The sequence below is a fragment of the Pholis gunnellus genome (assembly GCF_910591455.1).
Source record: "Pholis gunnellus genome assembly, chromosome: 17".
Taxonomy (NCBI): Eukaryota; Metazoa; Chordata; class Actinopteri; order Perciformes; family Pholidae; genus Pholis; species Pholis gunnellus.
This window is the reverse complement of record NC_136544.1, coordinates 10,312,305-10,324,668: the sequence shown is the minus strand read 5'-3', so window position 1 is coordinate 10,324,668 and position 12,364 is coordinate 10,312,305. Positions and strand designations below refer to the sequence as shown.

The following is a 12,364-nucleotide window of genomic DNA, read 5'->3' as shown; positions in this document are numbered from 1 at the left end:
GCACATGACGACTAAATGTAAACGTCCAGATGTGAATCCCAGGAACTCTAAAACGTATTCACGTCTGTAATTTATGATTCTGGAATATTATGAGAATATGCCAGCAGTACATTTGCATACAACTGAGAGGAAGTTTAATATTGAATTTAGTTTAAGGAATTTGACTGACTAACTAATTGACACCTTGAAGCAGGAAGAGAGGCAGACCTTCACAATAAAAGCCTGTGGGCTACAGTTTGTCATTCCCCGCTCACTTTGAAAATAAACACAGAAAAAAAACATTCATGCATAAACCTTTAAGACTGAACGCCTGAATCTTTGCACCAGATCTGCAAATAATAAACCGAGAACTTAATTAGACATTTTACTGTTAATCATGTTTAAATCTTGTTTGGATTCTGCAAGTGACTAAATTACTTCCACAGCACCAAACGGTTTCTTAAACCTTTTTAGTTTTCTTTGTTTTTATTAGTATATTTGTATCTCCCCTCTTTCCCTTGTATTTACCCCTCTCTCTACCTCTGTCTTTCCATTTCTCTTGTATATAACCCCCACTGTTTTCAGACTTGTGAGTCTGTATGAACTCCTTTTATACCTCAACTTTAGAATTGTTCTAGAAAGAGTAAAACAAAAAGGAAGAATATGACAAATTGTAGTGTTCTTATTAGAAAATTAATAAAATGATTTAGTGTGACTTTTTTTTTTCAGTATTTGATTTCAGAAGTGTTTCATTTTATAATTTGTCACAGCTGCTCTTGTGATAGTCAAACGTAATAAAAGGAGAGATTGCACCATCTGATGGTTAACATGTGAATCTGTCAGACGAGATGGAAGCATTTGTCCAACAAAATCCTTTTCAAAAGATGCATCTTTATATATATATATATTTTCATTCAAGTCACAAATGCAAAGAATCATTTAATTGTATAGGATGTGGGCTGGTTAGATGACGGTAAAGGTTAAGATATTTCTCTTGAAGGCCATCATAACCCCGGCGTTGTCCAATTGTCTTCTTTATCGCTCGTCTCCGTACAGACGGCCCGATCGTCTAACTTCTGCACACAGCCGAGAGTCTCCTGTAGGAGAAACAAGTAATTCAGCATTACAGGATTTAAAAGATAAATATGTTACCGAGTAACATTCATTCATTGTTAACCCTCCCAGGCACTTTTTTACGAGAAAAATAGTGTTGACTCAAAAGATTAACAAAACAAAACAGAAATCAAGAGGAGGAATTTACTGGTTCTATCTCGCGCCAGGCACAAGATACCGGATACATTTGATTTAAATCAGTGTTCATTAGTGCAGGACGGGAAAACCTGCATGACTCATAGAGAGGGAGAAACAGAAGAGGAGTAGACTTTGGGCCTTTTTATTTTTTTGTTAATCTAGACCGCAGGTACCGGTGAGCGTGGAGTAAAGCCTGTTGAAAGGCGCTTTGAGGCTGTATTTTAGCTTTACCTCCGGCAGTGGGGAGTTAATCTCGACGGGTGACAGCTCTCTCTGCTGGTCAGCACCTCTCCGACACAAGCAGCACAGGATCCACTTGAACGTCCTCCGCATCTCGTCGTCTCGCAGGGAATAGATGATGGGGTTGACCAGAGAGTTGCATTCCGCTATCACCAAACAGAACTTCTCGTAGGCGTTGGCGTGGCTGGCTTTACCCAGCAGCCCGTCCAGTAAGAGAGTCACGAGGCCCGGCATCCAGCAGATTACAAAGGCGCCTGCAGATATGTGGGTTGTTAATGAGGGCAGGAAAGAGTCGACGACAATTAACTCAAATCTTCCACGAACGCAGCGATGTAATATGACACCAATGGTCTCAACTCGCAGCTAGACGGGGTAATGTTTGTACCTTGATTGCTTTATATTAAGGTTAACTGCCTGTTCAAAGATATTTGCCTCCAGGATATGAGTCACTAGAGCAATCAGGTCGATCATGACGAGAAATGCGATTTCAATCAACCTCAACTTTAAAAAAAAAACGTGGTTATCAGACAATGATTGACTAACACTAGAGGTTAGAGCTGCAAAACTGGTTTTGGGGGAAGTGGGAGGCTGCAGGTAGCAATGTGCAAACATCTCCCTGAGCACATTTGATACCTTAAAAATACATAATAGCTCCCTCAGTTTGTCTCACATTAAGTGGTAAGCTGAATTCATGTTAAAGCTGTTAAACATTACTTTCTGAGAAACTGTAGATGATTAGGACTCAGATACTGAAAACTGAAATAAATGAAAGCTCCCTAATATTTAGTAGAAACAGCCTAGATGTGTGTTTTCAGAGTGAGACAGAGCTACACTGTTCATTTTGTGGTTGATTTAAAAAATAAAAAAAACTTGACCTTTGACCCACAACTAACATCCGGCAGTGGATGGTTGCACACAAACAGCTTCTCACCCAGAACCATGGAGATAGTCTTCATCAGGTTGACAACAGTTTGCCTGTGCCGCATGTCCGTGGTGTGATGAGACGCGTGCGACGTCTGGTACCTCACGTAGACGAAGATGCGAGTGTACACGGCCACCATGATGAAGAAGGTGAGCAGGTTGAGGACTGCCCAGAAGATGAGGAAGCGGCGGCTGTAGAGAGGAGCGACGGTGGAGCAGTCATCCAGATCGCACTCGCAGTTCCAAAACGTGGAGGGCACCAGGCCCATGATGATGCTCACGGCCCAGATGCAGACCATCAGCAGCACCACGCGCCGCTTGGTCATCTTGCTGTGCAGCTGCATGGTGATGATGGTCTGGTGGCGCTCCACGGCAACAGCCAGCAGGTTGGCCACGGAGGCCGTCAGGCTGATGTCGATCAAAGCCCCGCGGATGTACCACTGCTTCTTGGAGAGCGTGCTGGTCCACGGGCCCGTGTGCAACATCAGGTTGGCGTAGGCGATGCCTGCGAACAGGTCCGCTGCAGCCATGTTGCCCAGGAGGTAGTAGATGGGGAAGTGGAAGCGGTGGTTCATGGAGATGGCCACCATCACCAGCAGGTTGGCCAAGACTACGATGAGACATACCGTCAAGCCCAGCCCGATCACCACAGAGTCCTGCGTCGTCCACGCCACGCTGATCTTCTTGCCCACCCAGTTGTAGAAGAAGGTGACATTGTGGCTGTAGTCGCAGGGACTCCACACACTGCTCTCCATGGCCATAGCTGCGGACACAATGTTGAAATGTTAGGGTGCAACAACAGGTAATGTACAATACTGTATGTATTCAGTGTAAGGCTTCCCATTCAGCACACATTCAATATTCACCATGTGTAATTGAATCATAACAGTTTAATCCTCTTATTTCACATAGCTTTACAAATGTTATAATAACTCATTTTTTGCTGTATTGGAAATAAATTATTCTCGTTAACTGTGGACTTTGAGAGTCACTTGCTGTCTACACATCACTCGATACATTCAACACAGTGGTTTTCAGTAGGATCATGACACAGATAATCAATAACAGAGTGATCACAACTTCAGGCTACACAGCTTATTTCAATAGACAGATGTGCTACAGTAAAGATGAATTCAAAAAGCGTCTCGAGAAATTAACTCTTCATCAATTGTTTAATCTATAAAATGTCAAATAATGTAAAAAAAACAAAATGCACAATTTCACAGGGATCTAAAGTGATCTTCAAATTGCTCTTTTTTTGTCCCTCAGACTTTGAGCAGCTGAAACCATTCAGTAGAGTAATATTTGACAAGCAGTCGATGATACAACAATTTAGCACATGTTTACTCTTCATTCTGGGGCAACAACATCTAAACACACGTACTCCGCAAAAAATGTATTTCAGCTCATGCAACGTGTTTCAACTTGCAGTGGACATGTGTTGCTGATGCTGATTATATCTCATCTCTTAAACGGACACTCCTGCGTTGAGGATATATTGTTTAGACTTGTACAGAACAAAACAATTGGTTGCAACCTACCGTCTTTGTTAGCGTCCCCTCCATCCAGACAGTTCCGACATGAACCCAGAGTTGATAGCTGCTATTTGATGAAACACGAAGTCTTTGCGCTCCTGTCTCTGTTGACATCGAAGTCGACGCCTCTCTGAATCATTCTCACTCAGATCAGCTGGACGCGACAGACAGGTAGCCGCGTGTTGCCTTCAACTGCAGCCTGAAATATAGGAAAAAGAACATGCACACACTGGGTTTCACTCTTTTAGGGATTTGTTTTGAGGAGGAGCATAAAGACAACAGAACATAAAAAAAAATAATAACGTGACCCCGACTACGCGAGAGAGATCAGTGGCAATAAATAATAAAAAAGTAAATTCATAGTCACGACAGTGCTAATATTATATCATCTGACATTACAGTACATTAGGTAGAGTTGGACAAGTAGTTTGGTACTTTTATTTTGAAGGTGTTTGCCGGAAAGGTTCATATAGTTTTGTGTTTGTCATAAGGCTGGTGGAAAATGAGTAATCACTGAATCTACTTACCTTAGATTCGTTACCAACACATAAATCCTCAGTCATAAAAAGTACAAAGTGTCATAGTAGCATGCCATGAATGTCATATGAAAGCCATAGTATCCATAGAACCACTGCCCTCCAGTGGTCATAGGGGGGAACTGCATCACACATGACACATTTCGGACCCATCGTTATTCTGTGGGTCACGCGGTTGGATGGACCTCTTTACAGTCAAAAAGAAAAAGCCCGTCCATGTTATTCTTTATAAAAATACACTGTTGAAGCTCCAAAACTCCCTCACGTCTCTTCTGTTATTTAAATGTAGTAACTTCAATCCAGTAACTACTTTACCCTGGATATTCCTCATGTTTACACCTACACACTAATGTTGGCTAAACTGGTTTCAGGTATTATGCATTTAAATGAAATGTATGCAAACTGGTCTCAAACTAGTCCTGCATTCTCCTTTAAAACTCTATTGTCTGATGTTTTTATGACTCTTGTAGCTGTTTTTAATTCCTGTTTATTGTGTAATTTTGTAGTTTTAATCTCAATTTGACTAACCCTAACCCTGGTGAAATAAAGATTAAATTACAGAAGAAATATTTATTATAATCCCACTAATAAAGACTCGTACACAGTGACATGTTATATACAACGTGTATAACGTTTGTACAGGTATTAAACTTGTGTGTTTATGCCATATGTTGAATGCAGTAGTTTTGTTTCTGGTTGTTTGAATTTGTTCACAATAATTTCAAAGAGTTAACCGCAAGTTTGTGTTTGTATTTACATTTGCATTGACACAAAAATTATGAAATGAATGTGACATAGTTCTTCATTATGGCCACTAGAGGGAAGACAACCCTCATCAATCTAAATACACACATTTTAGACTGGTTTCCAAAAACAAAAATCGGATATTAAAACGTCGTCAACCCAATAGGTGGACATTTATTATATTTTATAATATTTCCTGAAGAACAAAGAAATCAAGGAAACAGCAACAACATTGTTTTGTATTGATTTGTATCAATACGTAGGCTACAAATACCTTCAAAATAAAACAATCAAATGAGGAGACAGTGTTTCTAATATCCTGTCCAAGTGTGTAAATAAAGGTGGACATTGTACATTATAACTATTAAAAAAAGACTTTGAAAATTGTAAAGAATAACAAAGCATCAGTTTTTTTTCTAAAGAAGAGAATTTGCAATTGCATGGTCATAGTTTAGCATGTCGTTAATAGTCATAGTATACAGAAATGCATGTTGAAAAAGATGATATGAAAGTCAGCTCAAAATAAAATTATAGTATAGCATGTTAACAAAACAAAAAAGTCATAGTATAGTATGTCAAAAAAAATTATACATTTTGTCTAAAAATAAGTCCCATATGGTCTAGCGGTCAGGATTCCTGGTTTTCACCCAGGCGGCCCGGGTTCGACTCCCGGTATGGGAACGAGATTTTAATAAGATCGTAAAATCTTGTTGAAAAAGATGATATGAAAGTCAGGACAAAAACATCGTAAATAAGTCAGTTTAGCATGTCGAAAATGATAAAAAAAAGTCATATTATAGCATGTCGTAAAAAGTCATAGTATAGCATGTCGAAAAACATGCATAGTATAGCATGTCAAAAAAAAAAATAACAGTATAGTACGTCGAAAAAGATTATACATTTCGTCTAAAAATAAGTCCCATATGGTCTAGCTGTCAGGATTCCTGGTTTTCACCCAGGCGGCCCGGGTTCGACTCCCGGTATGGGAAAGAGATTTTAATAAGATCGTGAAATCTTGTTGAAAAAGATGATATGAAAGTCAGGACAAAAACATCGTAAATAAGTCAGTTTAGCATGTCGAAAATGATAAAAAAAAGTCATATTATAGCATGTCGTAAAAAGTCATAGTATAGCATGTCGAAAAACATGCAAAGTATAGCGTGTCAAAAAAAAAATAACAGTATAGTACGTCGAAAAAGATTATACATTTTGTCTAAAAATAAGTCCCATATGGTCTAGCGGTCAGGATTCCTGGTTTTCACCCAGGCGGCCCGGGTTCGACTCCCGGTATGGGAACGAGATTTTAATAAGATCGTGAAATCTTGTTGAAAAAGATGATATGAAAGTCAGGACAAAAACATCGTAAATAAGTCAGTTTAGCATGTCGAAAATGATAAAAAAAAGTCATATTATAGCATGTCGTAAAAAGTCATATTATAGCATGTCGTAAAAAGTCATAGTATAGCATGTCGAAAAACATGCAAAGTATAGCGTGTCAAAAAAAAAATAACAGTATAGTACGTCGAAAAAGATTATACATTTTGTCTAAAAATAAGTCCCATATGGTCTAGCGGTCAGGATTCCTGGTTTTCACCCAGGCGGCCCGAGTTCGACTCCCGGTATGGGAACGAGATTTTAATAAGATCGTGAAATCTTGTTGAAAAAGATGATATGAAAGTCAGGACAAAAACATCGTAAATAAGTCAGTTTAGCATGTCGAAAATGATAAAAAAAAGTCATATTATAGCATGTCGTAAAAAGTCATAGTATAGCATGTCGAAAAACATGCATAGTATAGCATGTCAAAAAAAAAATAACAGCATAGTACGTCGAAAAAGATTATACATTTTGTCTAAAAATAAGTCCCATATGGTCTAGCGGTCAGGATTCCTGGTTTTCACCCAGGCGGCCCGGGTTCGACTCCCGGTATGGGAACGAGATTTTAAAAAGATCGTGAAATCTTGTTGAAAAAGATGATATGAAAGTCAGGACAAAAACATCGTAAATAAGTCAGTTTAGCATGTCGAAAATGATAAAAAAAAGTCATATTATAGCATGTCGTAAAAAGTCATAGTATAGCATGTCGAAAAACATGCAAAGTATAGCGTGTCAAATAAAAAATAACAGTATAGTACGTCGAAAAAGATTATACATTTTGTCTAAAAATAAGTCCCATATGGTCTAGCGGTCAGGATTCCTGGTTTTCACCCAGGCGGCCCGAGTTCGACTCCCGGTATGGGAACGAGATTTTAATAAGATCGTGAAATCTTGTTGAAAAAGATGATATGAAAGTCAGGACAAAAACATCGTAAATAAGTCAGTTTAGCATGTCGAAAATGATAAAAAAAAGTCATATTATAGCATGTCGTAAAAAGTCATAGTATAGCATGTCGAAAAACATGCAAAGTATAGCGTGTCAAAAAAAAAATAACAGTATAGTACGTCGAAAAAGATTATACATTTTGTCTAAAAATAAGTCCCATATGGTCTAGCGGTCAGGATTCCTGGTTTTCACCCAGGCGGCCCGGGTTCGACTCCCGGTATGGGAACGAGATTTTAATAAGATCGTGAAATCTTGTTGAAAAAGATGATATGAAAGTCAGGACAAAAACATCGTAAATAAGTCAGTTTAGCATGTCGAAAATGATAAAAAAAAGTCATATTATAGCATGTCGTAAAAAGTCATATTATAGCATGTCGTAAAAAGTCATAGTATAGCATGTCGAAAAACATGCAAAGTATAGCGTGTCAAAAAAAAAATAACAGTATAGTACGTCGAAAAAGATTATACATTTTGTCTAAAAATAAGTCCCATATGGTCTAGCGGTCAGGATTCCTGGTTTTCACCCAGGCGGCCCGGGTTCGACTCCCGGTATGGGAACGAGATTTTAATAAGATCGTGAAATCTTGTTGAAAAAGATGATATGAAAGTCAGGACAAAAACATCGTAAATAAGTCAGTTTAGCATGTCGAAAATGATAAAAAAAGTCATATTATAGCATGTCGTAAAAAGTCATAGTATAGCATGTCGAAAAACATGCATAGTATAGCATGTCAAAAAAAAAATAACAGCATAGTACGTCGAAAAAGATTATACATTTTGTCTAAAAATAAGTCCCATATGGTCTAGCGGTCAGGATTCCTGGTTTTCACCCAGGCGGCCCGGGTTCGACTCCCGGTATGGGAAAGAGATTTTAATAAGATCGTGAAATCTTGTTGAAAAAGATGATATGAAAGTCAGGACAAAAACATCGTAAATAAGTCAGTTTAGCATGTCGAAAATGATAAAAAAAAGTCATATTATAGCATGTCGTAAAAAGTCATAGTATAGCATGTCGAAAAACATGCAAAGTATAGCGTGTCAAAAAAAAAAATAACAGCATAGTACGTCGAAAAAGATTATACATTTTGTCTAAAAATAAGTCCCATATGGTCTAGCGGTCAGGATTCCTGGTTTTCACCCAGGCGGCCCGAGTTCGACTCCCGGTATGGGAAAGAGATTTTAATAAGATCGTGAAATCTTGTTGAAAAAGATGATATGAAAGTCAGGACAAAAACATCGTAAATAAGTCAGTTTAGCATGTCGAAAATGATAAAAAAAAAGTCATATTATAGCATGTCGTAAAAAGTCATAGTATAGCATGTCGAAAAACATGCAAAGTATAGCGTGTCAAAAAAAAAAAGTCACAGTATAGTACGTCGAAAAAGATTATACATTTTGTCTAAAAATAAGTCCCATATGGTCTAGCGGTCAGGATTCCTGGTTTTCACCCAGGCGGCCCGAGTTCGACTCCCGGTATGGGAACGAGATTTTAATAAGATCGTGAAATCTTGTTGAAAAAGATGATATGAAAGTCAGGACAAAAACATCGTAAATAAGTCAGTTTAGCATGTCGAAAATGATAAAAAAAAGTCATATTATAGCATGTCGTAAAAAGTCATAGTATAGCATGTCGAAAAACATGCAAAGTATAGCGTGTCAAAAAAAAAATAACAGTATAGTACGTCGAAAAAGATTATACATTTTGTCTAAAAATAAGTCCCATATGGTCTAGCGGTCAGGTTTCCTGGTTTTCACCCAGGCGGCCCGGGTTCGACTCCCGGTATGGGAACGAGATTTTAATAAGATCGTGAAATCTTGTTGAAAAAGATGATATGAAAGTCAGGACAAAAACATCGTAAATAAGTCAGTTTAGCATGTCGAAAATGATAAAAAAAAGTCATATTATAGCATGTCGTAAAAAGTCATATTATAGCATGTCGTAAAAAGTCATAGTATAGCATGTCGAAAAACATGCATAGTATAGCATGTCAAAAATAAAAAGTCACAGTATAGTACGTCGAAAAAGATTATACATTTTGTCTAAAAATAAGTCCCATATGGTCTAGCGGTCAGGATTCCTGGTTTTCACCCAGGCGGCCCGGGTTCGACTCCCGGTATGGGAAAGAGATTTTAATAAGATCGTGAAATCTTGTTGAAAAAGATGATATGAAAGTCAGGACAAAAACATCGTAAATAAGTCAGTTTAGCATGTCGAAAAAGATTTAAAAAAGTCATATTATAGCATGTCGTAAAAAGTCATAGTATAGCATGTCGAAAAACATGCATAGTATAGCATGTCAAAAAAAAAAATAACAGTATAGTACGTCGAAAAAGATTATACATTTCGTCTAAAAATAAGTCCCATATGGTCTAGCTGTCAGGATTCCTGGTTTTCACCCAGGCGGCCCGGGTTCGACTCCCGGTATGGGAAAGAGATTTTAATAAGATCGTGAAATCTTGTTGAAAAAGATGATATGAAAGTCAGGACAAAAACATCGTAAATAAGTCAGTTTAGCATGTCGAAAATGATAAAAAAAAGTCATATTATAGCATGTCGTAAAAAGTCATAGTATAGCATGTCGAAAAACATGCAAAGTATAGCGTGTCAAAAAAAAAATAACAGCATAGTACGTCGAAAAAGATTATACATTTTGTCTAAAAATAAGTCCCATATGGTCTAGCGGTCAGGATTCCTGGTTTTCACCCAGGCGGCCCGAGTTCGACTCCCGGTATGGGAAAGAGATTTTAATAAGATCGTGAAATCTTGTTGAAAAAGATGATATGAAAGTCAGGACAAAAACATCGTAAATAAGTGAGTTTAGCATGTCGAAAAAGATAAAAAAAAAGTCATATTATAGCATGTCGTAAAAAGTCATAGTATAGCATGTCGAAAAACATGCAAAGTATAGCGTGTCAAAAAAAAAAAGTCACAGTATAGTACGTCGAAAAAGATTATACATTTTGTCTAAAAATAAGTCCCATATGGTCTAGCGGTCAGGATTCCTGGTTTTCACCCAGGCGGCCCGAGTTCGACTCCCGGTATGGGAACGAGATTTTAATAAGATCGTGAAATCTTGTTGAAAAAGATGATATGAAAGTCAGGACAAAAACATCGTAAATAAGTCAGTTTAGCATGTCGAAAATGATAAAAAAAAGTCATATTATAGCATGTCGTAAAAAGTCATAGTATAGCATGTCGAAAAACATGCAAAGTATAGCGTGTCAAAAAAAAAATAACAGTATAGTACGTCGAAAAAGATTATACATTTTGTCTAAAAATAAGTCCCATATGGTCTAGCGGTCAGGATTCCTGGTTTTCACCCAGGCGGCCCGGGTTCGACTCCCGGTATGGGAACGAGATTTTAATAAGATCGTGAAATCTTGTTGAAAAAGATGATATGAAAGTCAGGACAAAAACATCGTAAATAAGTCAGTTTAGCATGTCGAAAAAGATAAAAAAAAGTCATATTATAGCATGTCGTAAAAAGTCATATTATAGCATGTCGTAAAAAGTCATAGTATAGCATGTCGAAAAACATGCATAGTATAGCATGTCAAAAATAAAAAGTCACAGTATAGTACGTCGAAAAAGATTATACATTTTGTCTAAAAATAAGTCCCATATGGTCTAGCGGTCAGGATTCCTGGTTTTCACCCAGGCGGCCCGGGTTCGACTCCCGGTATGGGAAAGAGATTTTAATAAGATCGTGAAATCTTGTTGAAAAAGATGATATGAAAGTCAGGACAAAAACATCGTAAATAAGTCAGTTTAGCATGTCGAAAATGATAAAAAAAAGTCATATTATAGCATGTCGTAAAAAGTCATAGTATAGCATGTCGAAAAACATGCAAAGTATAGCGTGTCAAAAAAAAAATAACAGTATAGTACGTCGAAAAAGATTATACATTTTGTCTAAAAATAAGTCCCATATGGTCTAGCTGTCAGGATTCCTGGTTTTCACCCAGGCGGCCCGGGTTCGACTCCCGGTATGGGAACGAGATTTTAATAAGATCGTGAAATCTTGTTGAAAAAGATGATATGAAAGTCAGGACAAAAACATCGTAAATAAGTCAGTTTAGCATGTCGAAAATGATAAAAAAAAGTCATATTATAGCATGTCGTAAAAAGTCATATTATAGCATGTCGTAAAAAGTCATAGTATAGCATGTCGAAAAACATGCAAAGTATAGCGTGTCAAAAAAAAAATAACAGTATAGTACGTCGAAAAAGATTATACATTTTGTCTAAAAATAAGTCCCATATGGTCTAGCGGTCAGGATTCCTGGTTTTCACCCAGGCGGCCCGAGTTCGACTCCCGGTATGGGAACGAGATTTTAATAAGATCGTGAAATCTTGTTGAAAAAGATGATATGAAAGTCAGGACAAAAACATCGTAAATAAGTCAGTTTAGCATGTCGAAAATGATAAAAAAAAGTCATATTATAGCATGTCGTAAAAAGTCATAGTATAGCATGTCGAAAAACATGCATAGTATAGCATGTCAAAAAAAAAATAACAGCATAGTACGTCGAAAAAGATTATACATTTTGTCTAAAAATAAGTCCCATATGGTCTAGCTGTCAGGATTCCTGGTTTTCACCCAGGCGGCCCGGGTTCGACTCCCGGTATGGGAACGAGATTTTAAAAAGATCGTGAAATCTTGTTGAAAAAGATGATATGAAAGTCAGGACAAAAACATCGTAAATAAGTCAGTTTAGCATGTCGAAAATGATAAAAAAAAGTCATATTATAGCATGTCGTAAAAAGTCATAGTATAGCATGTCGAAAAACATGCAAAGTATAGCGTGTCAAAAAAAAAATAACAGTATAGTAC

General features: G+C 37.4%; 1 protein-coding gene across 1 annotated transcript; it reads right to left on the bottom strand.

The window, feature by feature from the left end:
• Positions 1–976: 976 nt before the first annotated feature.
• lpar2a (lysophosphatidic acid receptor 2a) lies at positions 977–4,026 on the bottom strand. The gene is made up of 4 exons (XM_079178212.1): positions 3,933–4,026; positions 2,402–3,154; positions 1,462–1,724; positions 977–1,076 (listed from the first exon to the last, which is right to left on the bottom strand). The coding sequence occupies exons 2-4, from the start codon at positions 3,150–3,152 to the stop codon at positions 984–986; spliced, it is 1,107 nt and encodes a 368-aa protein (XP_079034338.1). The 5' UTR covers positions 3,153–3,154; positions 3,933–4,026; the 3' UTR covers positions 977–983.
• Between the last annotated feature and the right edge of the window lie 8,338 nt (positions 4,027–12,364).